Here is a 19,584-nt window from a genome sequence, read left to right as displayed (position 1 = left end):
GGTCTACTGGCAATTAGTACAATCAAAGCTCTTTCTTTGTGTATGTGACTAGCTCCACATCTCATATTACAATCATTTAAAATTTGTGCATTCGGGGTTATTTAGCATGTTTAGAAAATGTACTGAGGTAAACACAAAAGAGTCTCTGCCCATCATCATTAGGAATAAAACTTTGATAAGTCATTACAAACATATTGCTTAAAAAAAATAAAAATATGTGCAAGCAAGCTTCCAGCTCAATACCAGGGGTCTTTATATTAGAAACATTACAAAAAGTAACTTGTGGTTTAAAATTGACATTAAGGAGACTTAAAGATTTTGAAAGATTTAATAAATTATTGGCATGCGCATTCAAGTGACTCCAAGTGACCGCTATCTGACCTATGTTTGAGTTTGTGTAGGTAAAACCCATCCAACACAAACACAAAAGGCTGTTGAGACAAGCCTCGGGATATATCCGGTTTTGGTATTCGCAAGTAACTGTTTCTCTAGAAAAAATATTCACCAGTTAAATTAACTCTTCTCTTTAATAGATATAAATATTACATTTGGCTAGTAACATGCATACAACAGACCTCAACAGACAATTTCCTTTCAATACTACATTGATAAAAAATACAGAATATATTCTGCCATTGTAACATTTAATTTTATATTTCTGCCAATAAACTATCCCATCACCTTGAAAAGTTCACATAAATATTACCATATAATTTAAAGAAAATCTCAAAGAAATCAGTCTGTACCAAGTACCCCTTTACACAAATATATTGGTGACATCCTAAAGTAGACCTGTCGGCAATCAATGCCATGCATGACATACAATTTCTATGGCTGTTTATTAAATACTTTGATTGATTAACCCTGAACAAATATACCAATCATGGAGGTTGGAGTAAAATTGCAATTCCTTACTTGCAGGTCTTTTCCATTTGAGTGGTTTAATGTATTAAATTTTAGAGGATCAGCATGACAAGCAAACAAAATATTATCAGAAAAAGATAGGGGCTGCAACAATCCTTGATGATATGATTACTTTACAGCCGAACTCCAAAATAAATGTGTTTGTTCCTGGGCATGTATAAGAGATTTCCTATCACTTCCTGTCAGGACAGGATTAAAGATGAAATATTCACAAAACCAAAAAACTTTGGGAACGAATTAAAACATTTTATTGGTATGTGTGTGTGACTTCCTGTCCTAATGGCAATACATTTCCTCTACATTATCAAAGGAGGTGATATCCTCCCCTAATCAGACACGGACAAAATCTGACGATATTTAACTCTTTCCAACATGTTGGCTGGGGAAAGACCTTTAAACTGTTTTTTAAAATAACTACAGTAAACTATGGATTGCAGATTTGTGGACAACATATGCCCCGATTCGCTAGCTGCCAGGTACTGAGCTACATTGTTTATGCAAAGGCAATTAATGCACAGGATTATGAAAGCTGCCAAGTTGTTTTCATCAGATCCCTATTTTCTTTATGGTTTGGCAAAACATGGACTTCTTACCAGTCAGGTCCTATTTGGAAACACATTTGCTTTTTCTTTCCACTACCTTACTCAGAAAGCTCACTAAAGTTTCTAATTTTTTTAAATTGGGATCCCAACTCCAAAACTTGCAGTCTAAATTCTGCCTTGTCCTACTTAATCTATTCTTGATACTATTTTAATGTTTGTATAAAGGCAACACAGAGCCTGCAGGTAATAAATGCGTGGAAGGGTAAGCAGTAGTTGAAAACCTCTATTGTTGGGTAATATGAGGAAGAGATATTTTTTGTGTCTTAGGTTAGAAAACCACTTGAAATATGAGCAGGTGAACCAGGTCTTACAAACACTAAGGGCATGTTTACACTAGCAACATTTTACCACAGCATTTACCATTCTTGGGCACCTACAGGCAAAATGCTGGTGTGGGGGAGGACACAGTAAGCTCAAGGTTTATTCAAGCATTGAAATCGACTACAAAAGCCCAGGAGAGTAGGGACGATTTTTTTGTTTTTGAATTGCAACAACATACACTACATGAAGCATCAAAGTGTGTGAATTTCTATTGAAACGTGAATCCAGCCACAAACATGGAATGTGTGGTCACATGAGGCAAATGAACCTTAATATTTAACAAGAATGACATAAATGCACTTCAGGAAAAAACAGCCTAACAAACAGAACTTCTACAAAACATTTTTGAAGCAATTAATAAATGCTCTTTTAAACTCATGTATTTTTACATTTTTTGTTGATTCTGTTGGAGAGATATACTTACTAGAGGGCAATGATGACAATGATTTTGAGGAAGCCAATTTAAGGTAAATTATGGCAGATTTTGTTTCTGCAAGGTTTACAAAAATTAGACAATTCATTTATTTTAACATTTGCACATAAATATATATAAATCTAAAAATACATTTTACAGCAGCATGGAAAAATATCTGTCATGAAGGTCCTAAGAACAAAAATTAAAATGTGTACTGAAAAAACATTTTATAGGTTTGATTCCCATGTAACATGGCTTAAAAAAAAAAAAAAAAGTCTGCTACGTATCTAAGGCAGGCCATGACATTTGACATTATTCAATTATTCTGGCCAGAAAATCAAGAACTGGTAAAGCAGAACTACTAAAGCAAAAATCAACCCTCTAGTGTCAATAAAGTCTTGAAACTGAACCCCTTATTCCTAAAATTCCCATTTAATGATTAGCAAAATTAAACAAAGCAGCAAAGCTGAAGCGCAACTTGTGATTACTGGTGTCAGCATATATGGACCCTGAAAATGCATGTTTTGTGTTGGGGATTTAGAAGCACATATTATATAATCAGGAACATATCCCAGCTCCATATTAAGATGCCTGCAGGTATAGGGCGCATAAAAAGATATCCTAATGAAATGTATTGGTCTACACTGCCTTCTACAACTGTATTCAGATGCAAAAAGGTAAACCCAACCACCCTTCATAATCCATACGCCTGTCTAGGTTCATCACGCTGTGACCTTTGCATTAGTTTGCAATCAGCTCCTTACTGGTAACTTTAAGTCCTAACAATCATTAGAACCTGCAATGGTTTTCACCTTTTATCATTTTTGTAAGAACATAAACTTTGTGTGTCTCTCAAGGTTTTTTTCTGGTGCTCTTTGGTTTTTTTCCAATAACACTTGTATTTATATTTAGAGGTGCCCCACAGGGCTCCAAGTGTCTTTAGGCTGACGAATGGAACCCTATGCTATAGTTTATTGCTCCACCTCTCACCACCCGCTGATCTAATGACTTCAGAACTTTGTGAGTCACCAAATTCAAACAAGTATGCACCATGCATCCCTAGATCTAAGTCAAAACTCATTTAACAGATGACCCACTTTATTGGTCATATGCAAGTTGCCAATCATTTATTAATAATACTAATCTAACCAATTATATCCTCATTAAAAGATTGTTAGTAAAGTTTTGCAGTATCACTATTTGGCAGCACATTCTAGGGGCGTCATATTTGTCAATACTAAGCCAAATCACCCCTAATCAAGCTGCAAGTGGACAGCACCTACTCTGGAGTGATTTACAAATCAAATATCTAAATCAAAGTAATGCATTTTATTTATCACAAGCAGGACCTGTTCCCTTAAACACAGTTCTATGTGAGCCAGTACTAGCACCATCACTTCTGGAGTGTTAATGTATTCAGTAATGTGAAAACTATTGTACAGAACAGAATATTTCAATATTTGCCCATACACACACACACACACGCCACACATCTCCCCAGGCACATAAAGGTCACCAAATAACACATAGTTGTTCACAAACATTTACTGTAATATACAGTAGTAATACATTCTGTCCTGCTGGACCTTGCGTCACTAAAAATGGACAGGCCCAACAGAAATTATTTATTAGTCACCTTCAAGCCTCAAATTTTCTTTGTATGGCTCAGAGCTCTGATGAAACAGTAAATAAAAAAAATAATCTATCCGTACTTGGTGAGAAGAAAAAAAAATTATGACAATGTGAGTGCAAGAACCGCTAATTGAAGATGATGTCTTAGAAAAAGCATCTCTTACAGTCAATTAAAAAAAAAAAAAAGAAAAAATCAACCCAAAAATACTATCTTAAGAGCAATCAGCAGTTAGGTCTTCTCCCTCTGAGGTAATGAAGATTAAGCTCATGACAGTGATTTGATACAATATTTACCCTGAGAATACAGAGAAAACATTGACACAAGACAGAGTGCTGCTGAACGGTGTGTGATCTAGCTTTTGCAGCTTTCTGTCTCCAACTTGGTCCATGTTAAGGTTATAGATATGAAGTCCCCAAACTATGCCACTATTAAATACTGATGATAAAACAAGCCAAAAAGGCTGGTGGAAAAAAGGCAAGCTGCGATCCACCACGTCAAAAATGATAGGAGTCCTCGGAAGAGGAGTGGAGTGAAAATGTTTTTTAGGCCCCCAAGAGCCACTGTAATTTGGGTGACTGTTGCCTTCATCTTTTCTTCAGGACATGGCTGTTCAGAAAAACCTGAGTTGGTCTCTTGCGCCACCTCCATAGGAGAGTCATAGATGCCCCATGAATGGTTACCTAAAATACATTTCAAAAGCAAAGATAGATGTAATATTTAAATTGTACAATTGTTACACACTACCAATAGCCAAATTAAACTGAACCAAAATTTGAAAGTAAAGATTTATCATATATGGTATGATACATATAAAGCAGCAGAAGAGGGAAAATCCTTTAATGGGGAGACTTGTTCTAGAGATAACCCTCTGAGATGAAAAATGTTCCCTTGGCAAAGATTTGCTCCTAATTCATGATTCATCTTTGGAGAAAGATATCATGGGAAACTGTCCCAGCAGAGAGTAGGTAGCAAATAAAAGTTACCCAATAAGAAGGACATTTCCCTTCTCTGCACTATTTGAATCATACGATTTATACAAACTTTCTCCCTAGCCCCTTTTAGCCGTTCGCACCACCTGGCATTTTTCGGTAACCACCTGGCTGTTTCTGGGAGGTTACTGAAGAGTTAGGTCACAATACAGGGGCTGCCACCAGCCTACAAATTCTTCCCACTTGGCTTGGACAAAATGTCTGGGTTGAACACTGTAAAGGATTTTTTTTAATGTTTTTTTGTTTGTTTTTTTAATGTTAATTTGTTTGTTTGTCTGTGCACCCCCTGAGGAGATTCACCACCATATTTGTCCTGGGGACCATTGTCAGTAAGAGGGGGTAATACAAATTTTTGAGTTGTCAGAAAAGCAGCAGATGAGGGGAAATCCCTTAATTGGGAGACATGTTCTAGAGATAACCCTCTGCGATGAAAACTGTTCCTTTAGCAAAGATTTGCTCCTAATTCATCTTTGGGGAAAGATATAGGAAATCGTCCTAGCAGAGAGTAGGAAGCAAATAAAAGAAACTTAATAGGAAGGACATTTCTCTTCTCTGCACTTAAAAAAAAAAAAAAATAATGTCCAGGTGGACATAAACTTTTAAATTTACCTAAACCGATTTTACTAAATCATTTGCATTCAGGTTGACCAGATAGAAGTCTGAGTGATTAGTATAAATCAATATTGTTTGTCAAGTAATGCCTACCTAGTGTTTTCAGAAGCAGAGTTGTGTGAAGCAGCATCACCAGAGGGGCCACGTACTGCAGTGCAATAACACAAAGATAATAAAATACTCGAGCCACCTGCAAACAAAGCAAAAACCAATTGTTACTCGGTATGTTAAACATAACACAACTATGGGATAAATTCTCTACTATGAATGTGCAGGATTCCAGATACTTATCTATAACTGCATAAAGATCACAACATTAAAAATGGAGATTAAAATAACATAGATTATGTTCAGATGGAGTGCAATAAAACATTCTCACCATCTTTTGTAATTCTTTGGTGCTTATTCTCCCAGCCTCCTTCTTCATTTGATCCACACATTTCTGGGCCAAATTTAAATACGCTTGCAGATGATGCCTCATCATTAACAACCTTAAACCGCAAAGAAGAATGATGATCCAAAGTCGAACTGTATCAAATGTATCCTCAGTCATTCTGGTAATACAAAAAAAGATCATTTATGTAAAGCAAATTATTATTAAAGTATTTTTGTAACTTATACAAATTTTAAAAATTTTCTTCCTACTTTTTAGAAACCCCTTTTAGCTTTTTAAAAGGCATAAAATGATGGGAATGGTAACTTAAACAACACATTTACTGAATTCATTAGCACACCAAATTTACTTTTAGTGCTTCTCATAGTAAGATCTACAGCAGCCCTTACACAGCTAAATGTATAAACAGAAAATGTCCAACCTGTCAAATCAACCTTTTTGTCCAGCAGACTTTTTTTTTAAATACTCCAATTACTGAAAAGATTGCAGTATTGCCAAATAAAGACACCTAAAAAGGTCAGCAGGAGTCCACCTCCAGCAGAGCCACATAACAAATTGACATGATCACGGTGGTGTTCTCTATACATGTCCTTGAACCCTCTGAATATAGGGACTTTACATTGTTCGCAGTCAGAATTTTCTGTGTTAATATACTGGGTCCGATTTATTAAAGTTCTCCCAGGCTGGGGAAGATATACTTTAAGCAGTGAAGCTGGGTGATCCAGCAAACCTGGAATGGGTTTCTTCAAAGTAATTTGTCATTTGCTAGCAAAATGTTTTGAATCGTGGACCAGATCCATTACTGGAAAAAGTTTAGTTTTCAAAACATAATCAGGAAATGTCAAGGGTAAAACTTGTTAAAAAGTAATTTTTACCATGAACAAGACACAAACATTAAACATGATAAAAAACATTCACTTACAGAGGTACGCTTTCCTTGCCAAGAGGTGGATTAAGAATATAATCTTTGGTTATAGGTTTTACCCACAGCAAAACCATTACAAGAGGAGACAAGAAGTTTATATGTAGCAAAAATCTGGAATAAAAAAAAATAAATAATTAAGAAGATTGTTTTTAGAGTAGGTATATTTTAGGTTTCCTAAAAACCATATAATCATTGTAGGCTTTCCATTCAAATGAAGCCCAATGCATGCATGTGTGTTTGGTGAGGACATATGCTATATGAAGAGACATTAAAGGAGAAGCAGGCCAGATAATGAGAGATCATTAACAAGTAGTGGTTTACCTTAATTATTGCTAATAATCTGCATTTATCGAGGCCCTAAAAATGCTAGCTGAATTTTACTTAAGTTTTTAATACCCTGCACCAAAGGATTCAGCCCTCAGAGCCACCCTGGGTTCTACAACTTCTTTGTCCAATCAATAAGCTGGGAAGGTAAACTTCATCAGGTATTTTTAACAATAACCCATCACATAAAAGCCAAAGTTAACAGCACTTTTAGATCATTAGGATACACATAATGGAAATAAATTGTAAACACTGAGATAATATCTGACCAGATATCTATTTTAAAAATCACTACACTATGCATATACATATATATCCATACACAATACAAAAGTTAGTCAGGGGTAACTAATAACAATATTTTTTCAATTTTTGAACATAGAAAAAAACCTTAAAAGCATTTGCATTTCCTTACTGTGTTGTGGTTTCTTTTGTATAGTTTAGGGCATCAAGGTGCATCTGAGCCAGTCGCAAACCAGGGAATGTCAGAAAAGCTCCAATAAGAGAACACAAGACTGCCAGCAATAACTTAAATGTAAGTTTTGACACTGGACCTCTGGAAGAAAAACAAAATATGATAAAGTGCATCACACACACATATATATATATATATATATATATATATATATATATATATATATATATATATATACACATATACACACACACACACATTGTACTTATCAAGCATCACCTAGGGCACCTAGGAGCATATTTGTAAAGCAATAAATCAAACATTGGTCAAACATGCATTATGCATAATCCTTGTGGTGCAAATTTCTTAAATGGCAGTTACTGAGTTAGAAAGGCTTGGGGACTTTTTTTGACATTGCTTTAACTTATTACAAAAAATAAAACCACTATATATTTTCTTAGGAAACACTTACTGAGACTCTAATCCTTGTTTCTGCATGAACTTAACAGCACTTTCAGTAAAATTTGAAAAGCCTAAAATGAAAAAGTATTAGAGAATTAAATTTAAATAGGAACATTTCTTTTTTCAGATATACATATGGAGGAAATATGCTTAAAAACCAATTAAAGTATCAGCATCAGCTAAATTAAAGTAACATCAGCTAAATACATCGCTGGTGCAAACTTCTGCAAAGTCTTACATTTGGTTTTCTTTAGAAAGCAGCCCGAGTCTAAGCAGAAAAGCCTAACCCTGCCAGCATCCTGTAGAGAAGTACCACTGTGTTTTGTGAGCAATCAGTGATCTCTCTACTCTTTCAGCTAAGTGCTAGGGATCTTCACTCAGCAAAGCTCATACTGATTTTAGAAACAACAGGGGTGAGAGATTTGGTAGAATTTTTTTTTCCTAAACACGAAAGACAGCAAAGATCTGCAGAAGCCAATTGTGTAATAACCAATTTCAGAAGAAAGACAAACAGCAACATTTTGCAAAATTAGTGATTACACCGGACATTAGGAAAATTTCCTAAATGGAGGCAGAGCAAAAAACAAAAATATTACATCAAAACCCCCTACAATGTGAAAGTTTAAAGCCATCATAACTCAAACCAAGTTTTTTACGGTTTATCCCATGAATATAGTTATTTATTGGTCTAACATACACACCACAAGTAAAAAAAAAAGAAACAGAACACACAGGGGCGGAATTTGTAAAATGCTGCACTACTTGTATAAACAAAGTATGATTTAATTCCTTACCAGTTTCTAGGCCAAACTCCAAATAGTTCTCTGTCACAATAAGAATTGCCATTGCTTTGACAAAGAAAAAAAATCCAAATGTAACACAGACAGATCTCTCGCCGCCATCTTCAACTTTAAAATAATGGGTTGTCAGGGAGAACAACACTTTGCTGGATGTTACAGTCAAGGAGCAAAAACATTTTTTTCTCTTCTTGGCAGTTCTCATATTTATCTTTACACATATTAGGCAAATTCTGAATAGTATCATTTTCAAAATGCATGAAACCTTCATCTGACATTTTTCTATCACATGTGAAACATCTGTTGTGGTTTTTTCATTTCTCAGTTATATTTTATTACCTTTAAACATTTTGTATAGTTCTTTGCTTTGTAGTGGTGTTTCAGACTTTAAGGGTTGCCACATGTGATCAGTTACAAAGAGTATCTGATAAAAAAAAGGTAATCGGGTCTCTTGAAAGACTGTGAGTGACTGTCCATGCCTGTTAAAGTGGAACTATGGACACATCCCCCCCCCCCCCATGTTACTATAGATTGGTCATACCATTATTACTTCCATGAAGAGATTTCTTTTTGAAATGTATCTAAGAGGGTTATAGACTATTTATTTTTCCAGGAGCAGCAGAAAGTGTGCCAGATCCGAGTCTAAGTCTTTATTGTATGAAGAGAATAAGATAAATTTTTATTTACCTGGTAAACCAGAAGGCTGCAGTGACAGGAGAAATGCCCATAGGTATGCTTTTTTCATCACAAATACCTTATGATCTAAATATGCAATATGGATGTCTCCAGCAATAACCTAATGCATTATAGCCTTAAACAGTAGTAGAGGAGTTGTTTAACGATTACTCCAATTTCAGCTTTTCATAACGTGCATTAGAAGTTGGAGCAAGTCAGATGCAACATGCCAATTGACATCTAGCATCATTTAGCCCTTTCCCCCTTAGCCCTTCTGTCCCCGGCTCATCCTCTTCATTTATTGAAGTTTGTTTTTTCAATACCAGAAACGCTATATTATGTGGACATTAATACAGCTTTCCGCCAACCCCTTCCACCTGCCATGATGTGCCCTATGTGTAATCTATTGTTGTTATAATGCTACTAGAATTGTATTTTACATCAATTCCTACTACTTATGATCCACTAAAAAGGATACATTGCAAATGCCAAAACGAGCATACACCAAACTATGCTGATATTCATCTCTTGTGATGGGACCACAAAGGTGTAATAAGCTTCTGTTATCAAGTATACCACAGTAGCTGCAACAGTGAAGTCTACCAACCACTGGTACTCAGGAAAATAATGGAGTGCTGAAATATAAAAGGAAAACAAACGTGCTGTTAAGTATGCATGCATTTTAAACTATTTAAATGACAAAATATATAATGCGTACTTACCTAACGTGTCAACTTCAGTAACAGTCCGCGTTTCCAAATGAAGATCAATGTCTTTGGGAATGGTAAGTGGTTTATTTTCAATATGGCCATTATATTTTCTGGGAAAAAAATGTGTTTAGAAAAAGATAAATTGAAATGAGATCTTGAAAATCATAACAATGAATGTACCTTTATGTGGTTCATTGTGACATCACCATTTTTAAAATTTACTTCACAAATACTCCTCTAACAAATCACTAAAGTATTGGAAATGACGCAGTGTATCCCTCAACAATTTATACAACTTTCAGACCTAATAAGCAATGGTCTCTCTTAAGGCATTTATTCCAAAAGCAACAGATTAAGTGGGGGGATGTTAAAAAAAAAAGGATTGAATATGGGGCTCACTAAAGGCACAGTTTAAACAGTACAATCAGCTTAAAAGAGTCGACACAAGGTCAAAAACCTCCTTTCGTCATCTAAACTCTTGTTATAACCTCCGTGACACTGTTGGAGGATGGATAAGTTTGACTGAAGGGAAGAAATCCCTGCCAAAAACTCTGCGTGAAATTTAAACGGCAGATAGGAATGGGTTGACTGTCTCATTGGTTATTGGTATAAAAGCTTAGCATGTGGCTGACAGAGGTGGAAGCACCTTCACGCATAGAAACTGCTTCTTTATCTATAAAACATTTGAATCTATAAAACATTTATTTGTGCCAAGCTCCTGTTTATTTGCGGACAGGTAATTGAACATTTGTATATTGTTTTCAGAGCCAAGTAGAAGATCTGTTTTATTAAAATAGGAAGTTGTGAGGTAAAGGTTTTCTGTAATTCACTTTTGTCAAGTGTGTTTCTTTGACCCATGTATTGTCCAAATCTTCCAGCTGATCATCTGGTGAATGTCTCTGCCAGTAAGAAGTGTAGTCACTTTCTAGTCCCTACAGGGAATTTACTTTGGATTTACACTGGAATGGAAGTTACGCTCTCTTGCCTATAACCATTCTACATATCTACACAGCAGCTAATCCCAATATTAGTCGTAAGACATTTTTACAAAGTTATATTAATACCTATCTTTTTTGCCCTTTCCTTTGAGCTGTTGCTTTCCAGCAAGTGTTCGTAACTCTTCTTCTGTTGGATGTTGAAACCAACATAAGCTGAAAAGTAAACATATTGTATCATTACAACAAAAAAAATAATGGTCTTTTTTAAAACATTTGAATACAGCATAACACCATAAAAATACACAACAATGCTTTAGTTGATTTTGAGCAAAGCACAAAAAAGTAGCATTACCTGCCATTGCAGAGAAGCCAACGTGCCAAGGAATAATGCGGTATGATCTTCTGCAGGACACTGGCCATTACCATGGTAACAACCAGCTGTACACCTATCACACCCTACAATAAAGGAACGGGAAAAGAAAAATGGTTCAGTTTAGCAGCTTAAAACATCAATGACAATTCATATTTAGCATGTCTCTCCAGTTCAAATAGAGGTTCCCACACACTACAATCTGACTGTTTAAAGTCATCAAAATATTGATATTCTAAAGTACAAAAAATGATAATTTGTCTCCTGAGATGCACTACTTCTTATTTCACCTGTGACACAATTAAGCAGATTGTAACACTTCTATTTGTGAGTTTCCTCTTGAAAGCAAAACAATAAACATTAAAATATACAGCCAGATTTTATACAACTTTTTGTCTAAAAGAATTATCTTCTTGTTATTTACACAAATATGCTACACTACACAGTCAGATAGGTTCTTCAGTGGTCAGACAATCAGACCCAGAAAGCAGCAATGATAAACCAGAAAGCTGCAGAGAGATCCTATTGCCTTCAGAGTATCACAAGAATGGCTGGCCAAAAATACAAATCCAATAATAAATGTTTATGCATTTATAAGATTGTCCAGGGTTCTACTTTACAATGAAATTCTGATTGTATTGTTTTTCCCTTAGCTAAAACATAGAAACGCAGGTCTCACTGTAATTCTCACCTTAACCATTGTGCTGTCCCCCACAGCCTTCCCACATTGGAGGTCCAGCCCAATCTCTCCTTTCACTGACAATGACACTTCCCCTGGGGGTCACAAAGCCTGGGGAAATGGTACCCATGAAGGGAGTGGTGCCAACAAGTCATTATGTAAGGGCTGCTTAGTCTTGTACAAGGCACTTACCATGGTCATTACTTGCTCCATACACACTATCTCAACAACAAAAAAGGAGAAGTCAATCACAAAAACTACTGCAAAGTGGAATTTCAGTCCCACTTTGCAAAATACAGGATCAGGTAGATGGGTATTGCAGAAAAGGGACAAGGAGACCAGCCTGATCGTGCCGGGAAACTGTCAAAAAAAGCGCACATGTGCAGCTCAGCAGTGGTTGCCAGGTAAACCTGACAATCCTGGCTTCCCCTGCATGTGCCAGGAATGAATGAACTCCCACACGACTGTGCTGGAGTTATGTCATCCTTGCACGGTCAATCAAGATGGCCGAAGATCATTTCTAAGAAGAAAATAAGAAGAGAGATGGGGTGTGTCCTGCAATGAAACAGTGATAGGTGGGTAATGGCATGTTAAGGGCTCCTTTAGCCTAAATCTTGCAAACTCCCAAAATGCTCAATCTACAACAACTGCCAGAACAAAATAAAAGGGATGGGCATTTGCTGCCAAATGTCAAATATATATTTGCAAAGACAACAGAAACAGCCATTTATCACATATTTCAGTCCAAATATTCAGTAACAAAGTACATCTCTAGTCTTAAAAGTTGGTGGACACCGACACACGGGTCGACTCTCAGTAAAACAACTTTTTTATGTCAGGCAGCCTGAACATGGACCTCTGAACAGGTCAATCCACTATAAACAATCTGTCAGATTTGCAGCTAAAAAAACTTTTACGTATGAATGACACGTTTCCCATATGACATAAAAAAAATCTTATCAGCAAGGTGAAAACAGTTAAACACAGAGGTGGAAATAATAAGGTCATCAACAGATTTGTTTAAACAAGAAAAGTTATCTGGCTACCCTTGTAGATGACCGGTAACTCCCTATGCTCCATTGGCAATGCAAAAAACCTAAAAATATTTGATAGGGGCAAAAATTAATCAATCAGACAAGGTAGTGGACTTAGCTAGTTTGGCAAAAGACAACTAAAATGACTGACAACACAGTCCACAAATGTTGCTTTGTGTTGTCAGCTTACAACAAAACATCAGGGCACATCACCAGGTATTTTTCAGTACTTGTAGTTGTTTTAAAAGAATATATTCTAATTATAGGTGTATCTATTGAAGAAATGAACTCCCTATTTGTTAATAAAAAAAAAGGTAAGAGCAAATATAGCAATCACTAAATACAGTAGGTCTTTTGCCCCTTTATTCTAATAGCAAACACTCAGCAGTTCCTTTGAACTAATTCTTCAGGGAAACTCACACACATAGGCACAGCATGCAACACAAATTTGTTCATTGTGACTACTTTCTATTCAATTACCCTGGGTACCTGCAATGCTCTTGTACCCTAAAAATTAAGGGTCTTCCTGAGTTAAATGGATTGCGTGCCTGGCCCCCTTGGAGTTTTAAAACCAAACCAAAGGCTGCCTAGCAGGCCACATTGGTGATCTCAAGATTGAGGTACTGACAGGAATCACAGTAATAAAGATTGGGGTATACAGAAAAAAAAAGTCACATTATAGATTTTGATCTCTATTGGGGAAGTAAGAAAACAAAAGCCTCCCTAAGTAATACAGAAGAAAGGGGTTTAAAGAATAAATCAGAAGACCAGTCTAGGATGGCAAAGCTTCTACCTCCATATTACAGTGCAGTAAGCGTTGAAACATAGGATAGCTAACAGGATCACAGGTTAAAATAAAGAAAAAAAAGCATGCAGACGTTACATGCAGACTGATGATCTGTGATAAACTGAATTTTATTTTAAGGTTTAAAATTATCCAATAAAAAGAATTGCACGCACAGTCTGCCAGCCGCCAACTCACAAATCAGAGGTACTATTGGTGGATGACAAACTTGCCTTGGGCAGAGGTTATGGCAATATTTAATCCACTTCTGCTTATGTGAACTAAGCTTTAAACTTTCTGCAGTATTCAATGGGTAAAATAGAACACAAATCCATTACTACCATTATAGTGAATGGCCAAAACTGAGGCTTAGTAGGTGAAGGTGCCAAATGCACACCCACCATGAGAAACCAATGAAAGTAGCCATTTCCAAGATCCTAAAGATAAAGCTACCTGAAAATCCTGATATTCTGATTATATGACCCTGATTTATTAAAACTTTCCAAGGCTGGAGAGAATACACTTTCATCAGTAAAGCATGGTAATCCAGCAAACCTGAAATGAATCTGGTCCAGGATTCAAAACATTTGCTAACAAATAGCAAATGACTTTGCAGAAATAAATTCCATGTTTGCTGGATCACCCTGCATCACCGATGAAAGTGTATTCTCTCCAGCCTTGGAGAGCTTTAATAAATTAGGCCCACTGACTCAATTACAACAGTTATGCAAATAAACAGACACAGAATACCACATCAGCATACTCATTCTGGGTAAATAACTGGGAAAACATAGATGGACAGATGATCACCACTACAGACAAAAAGTTTATTTTTTTTTTGGAAGGCAACCTTCGTATTATTCTCATGAGAAATTTTATACTTGACCACAGCAGGTCTGTAGTTATATTTATTGTACAAAATTAAACATTTATTTCTTGCTCATTTTAAATACAACAATAAAGGAATAAAGACAGGAATAATGAATAAAAACAAGAGGCATGTAAAGGATCAGAGAGGAACCCTTCACCTTTTGAAATGCACCTCTGGAACCTTGTAAGCATCTAGGAGTGCTACATTTTATGTAAATGTAAGAGTTTCTTATCTTAGGGCTCCATAAACTTTGAAAACAAAAGCAGCTGATTACTGTGGGGGACTAAAGCTACGTACACACTTCCAATTATTATCGTTTGTAAACGAACGACGAACGATTTTGCACGATATCTGGCCGGTACGGTTGTTCATTTCCAACGACTATCCTCGTTCGTCGGCGTCGTTGGTTACTTTTTTTACAAACGATTTTTGGCCAATCGGTCGTTCGTTCGTCGTTCATTTCCAACGATAAAAATTGGACGTGTGTACGCAGCTTTAGATCTTAGATGGAAAATCTAAAACAAGACTTTATCATCTCACCAATATTTACCTGGGAACTGGCCAAACAAGCAATGGTAGAGAAACCAGCCAGGCAAAAGGAAAAATATCGGCAAAAAACTTTATATACAGACAACCATAACAAGACTACACCTTCAATATAAAACGAATAAATTATTGTATAAACTTGTGACGACTGAACAGCTAACCCATATATGTGAAACTTTACCATGTCCATGACTGGCAGTCCCAAGACCAAGGTGAATTCACAAAGTATAATGAATTATGCTTTGACGATAGTCATAGAATATTTAAAGCGGTCCACAAGAAATATGTAAGCAGCAGCCAGTTACTCCTAGGAGTTATATTACAGATGCCTAGACGAATGGGCCATAAGTCTGGGTCTGCAGTAAGATTTTGGACATAAAAGTGTAGCTTAATTTAAGTAAAGTTACAATTTCATTTGGTTTGACATGAAAACACACACAGATATTAGAACTTGATTAATTTACCAATATTTATTTTTAAAATACAGTGTTCTCCCCAGCCCCTTTTAGCCAGGTGTACCACCTGGCACATTTCAGTAGCAACCCAGCTGTTGTAGTTACTGAAGAGTTGAACACAGAAATAGCATTGTGATGATGGAATGCAAAAAATGAAGCCTAAATTGTACAGCCATGACTGAATGTGAATCTGCAGCCATAAAGTATATTGGAAAAAAGCGAAGAGAAAAAAAAAAAAAGTCTCAGAGAAGGTCAAATAAACAAAGAAAATATATAACTGCACACTTTTTTAGGTAAAGTAAATCATTTCAGTCTGCCGATTAAAAAAATAATTAAATATTAACGTAAACATTTATATAAATATATATATATATATATATATATATATATATATATATATATGTATCCTCTCTGCAATCTTCTATGGTCAACGTAAAACTGGTTTGCTGATCTTTCACAAAACTAATAAAAACTAACATACAAAGGAATCATTCCACCAGAGAGTGGAAAGGACACAGATTTGACATTGAAACTCCTGGGCGTACTTCAATGACATTATGGTATTTCAATGTAGATTTGTACATTTTACTTTAACTCATTTTTCATTTTTCTAAATGGAATGCAAACAAACTCCAGGACTCAGAAATAAATATAGGCTGAACACACCAATATAAGAGGAATTACAACTCACCATTTTTCCAGGAAAGGCTTGTACTCCTCAACTCTTGACAATGTGGCTTTGTGTTCCGATATCATAAACAGAAACTAAAGCAGAGAAAAACAAATTCTTACTGCCTGGGTAAAATGCTGCATTCAAGGTATACAGAGGTGTATCAATGAAAAACTTCAGCTACCACCGGAGCTCTAACAGAGGTTTGGATGGATTTCTTGTAATCGTGCTCAGGACCTGAACAAGAAATACCTGAAGCAGCAGCTACAAGGTGTATCTCTTACAGGACAAGGAACTCCCACAGTTAATATTGGCACTTGTTCGCATACACTTGGATCACAGTGAATGAGTTCACAGGAAAGCAGACAAGTATAGATTTACACATGTACAATGTGTCCAAATACAACCTTATTTCATTTACATTGAAGTCATAAAGATGTAACAACACAGTTAATAATATGGTACAGAGATGAACATTTTAATTAGAACTCTAAGGAAGTAGCAGCAGAAAACATTTTCTGTATTGGTAAATGTGGAAGACTAATCTATCTCTTTAGCAGATAACACTTGTATAACGCCTAGTTCAAAATAGGACAATTGGATTTTTTAGGGGTCAGTACTTTGAACTACTTTAAACGGACAATCCACACTTCCATGTGTTTGAATGGTATAGTGAGTAGTAAGAATCATAATAAAAGTGCTCTATCACAGTTGTGGACACTACCTATCTATTAAGATATAGCTATGATAATTTCCATTTTATAAATATGGCAATCATCACATTTCTACACTGAAGAGGTTATCGGATAAAATCAGTGATCTTCTCAGACGATCACCACCTTATAAATACATTGGAACCTCTGTTATCCGGTACCCACGGGGAATGTGGGATTCTGGATAAGTGTAGTTACGGGTTAACTGAGGTTACTCTGAAACGGAGGTTTCTCTGTCATTCAGCAGTAGACAAGAAAAGGGGGGACTTGTCCCCATTCACCTCTAGTGAGCAGTCATCAGGGTTTCCCTTTTCTCAGCCAATCACAGAGCGGAGCAATCAGCTCCGGTCTCCTGATTGCTCCAATGATTTTTTCATTTTTCAGTTTAGTTCCTAATGTTCTGGTGACAGGGTCTCTTCAATGATATGTGAAAACTGTTGAAGCCTATAGAAACATATAAAGATATACAGCTAAACCTGACCGGTTACTATACCAAGTTGTACCAGTCCTGTTTATCCGCATCCTTGGAGGGGATGACCGATCTTTCCTCCATCTTGGTGGCTGCACGCTTACTGGCAAGGACAGATCTTTATCATATTTCTGATATATATTCTACCACAGGGGTGGCAAAGTTTTATGGCCAATAGGCCATTTATGGGGTGGGCGGAACCACACTAGGCTGGACCTTCCCTAATGGATCCATCCACCACCGGGGAACACCCCTTGAAGTGAAATCTCTCTCCTCCGTATGCATTGCGGAGGAGAGGGATTTACCTTTAGGGAGGTTTTCCTATTTACCGTTGCGGCGGTAGTATCAATGCCGACCGTAGTAAATAGGGGAGCAACTGCAAGGGGGTGGCACCGGAGCTCCAGCAGTTCCTAACGCCCCCTGGCCGATCGGCTGACAACCCGTGGCTCCGGAACGAACTATCGGCTAGGCCGTATTCGGCCTAAAGACAGGAGTTTGCCAACCCCTGGTTTACCAAATCTATTTTGATACTGGATCACACAGCCAGGGGTTAGATCCTCTGTTGTTTTATCGCCCACATTGGTGACATTCACTCGAATTGTATGCTAGCATTTCTCTCAGGGATCCCTGGTGGTGTAACCAGAACAAAAATAGGGAAACACCATGTAAACCTTTCATGTTCTATCCATAACTAAATGAATATTATTTTTGCTTGTTGTTACACTTTGTTGCCAACTTGAAATGGAATTTCTGGTTGGATGGGGATGCTGCGAATACAACACTGGCAGTAATGGCGGATGACAGACGTGTCAGATTGTGCTGTGGCTGGGTGTATATAATACAATAAATATATATATACACACACACACACACAATATAAATATACAGTGCCGGGTGTATATAATGCATGAATGGGGAGGACAGGACATTCAGGGAATAGAACATGACAATGATTACATGAAGGACAGGGAATCCCTGCTCCTCACTACCTGTCAGCAACCTCTAGCTTCTGGGGAACTACAAATCCCAGCATACTCAGACCCAGAGATTGCATGCTCCGGCCTGCAGCAGCGGCCCATAATGGGGTTATGTCAGGAGAATCCCCCCTGTAATTCTGGGCTCGGGCACACTGGACATATTGGATAATATAACAGGTGCAATGTGTACAAATGTCCCCAATATACTCCTGTGTATTGCTGTCACCGGCAGCCCGCCTGACACCTGTGCACAATACATACCGCTCCCTGCAGTCACCGGCACCACAACACTTCTTGTGCTGGAGGTCACGCTAGGACCCCGTCACACAGCAACATGGCGGCACACGCCTCTCTACGGGTAGCGGCTACATCCAATCCGCTGCAAGGACCTGGAAGTGACGGCGACCAGAGAAACGGAAATGGGCGGGGCTTCACGGATCAAACTTCAAGCCCGGGTACAGAGCCTAGTAGGGGAAGGGAAAATGGATGATCAGTCGCCTCACACAGCAAGAAGGAATGTTTGTGATCTATGGATTACAAGCTGTCCGGGTATTTCTGGGCTGTCATACTCTTATTGTGGGGCGCAGTGATAGTTATGTAGGGAGATATAAGGGTCTCTTTCCTTGTCATGTGATGATATTTCTCTCTCTCCAACGCCACCAAGAAGGGAATGACAACATAGATTGTGGTGACAATGGACTCCACAGATGAGGGGTACAGTGCGGATCGGGGAACAAAGAGGTCCACAGATGGGGTAACAGCACAGATTGGAGGGACAATGTGCTCCACAGGAGGGGGTGGCAGTGCACCCCACATTTAGGGTGCCTGTGATCTATGATGGCAACACAGATTAAAGTGACAACGTGCTCCACACATGAGG

General features: G+C 37.3%; 1 protein-coding gene across 1 annotated transcript; it reads right to left on the bottom strand.

Moving 5' to 3' along the window:
- Positions 1-508: 508 nt before the first annotated feature.
- Positions 509-19,052, bottom strand: TMEM161B (transmembrane protein 161B). Its single transcript, XM_072416180.1, has 13 exons — positions 18,966-19,052; positions 16,567-16,640; positions 11,489-11,592; positions 11,263-11,349; positions 10,211-10,308; positions 9,967-10,123; positions 8,811-8,962; positions 8,027-8,087; positions 7,555-7,695; positions 6,813-6,926; positions 5,876-6,050; positions 5,590-5,686; positions 509-4,575 (listed from the first exon to the last, which is right to left on the bottom strand). Exons 2-13 carry the CDS (start codon positions 16,567-16,569, stop codon positions 4,313-4,315), a joined length of 1,452 nt encoding a protein of 483 aa, XP_072272281.1. The 5' UTR covers positions 16,570-16,640; positions 18,966-19,052; the 3' UTR covers positions 509-4,312.
- Positions 19,053-19,584: the final 532 nt, after the last annotated feature.

The sequence above is a fragment of the Pyxicephalus adspersus genome, chromosome 6, assembly GCF_032062135.1.
Source record: "Pyxicephalus adspersus chromosome 6, UCB_Pads_2.0, whole genome shotgun sequence".
NCBI classification, from domain to species: Eukaryota; Metazoa; Chordata; class Amphibia; order Anura; family Pyxicephalidae; genus Pyxicephalus; species Pyxicephalus adspersus.
This window is presented reverse-complemented; position numbering and strand designations above follow the sequence as displayed.

Bases quoted from the DNA above. Each gene is read 5' to 3' on its own strand.
- TMEM161B (XM_072416180.1), bottom strand. The intron at 10,124-10,210 runs GTAAGTACGCAT...TTTATATTTCAG, and splicing joins TACTGAAGTTGACACGTTAG to CACTCCATTATTTTCCTGAG. The intron at 6,051-6,812 runs GTAAGTGAATGT...TTGTATTACCAG, and splicing joins GGCAAGGAAAGCGTACCTCT to AATGACTGAGGATACATTTG.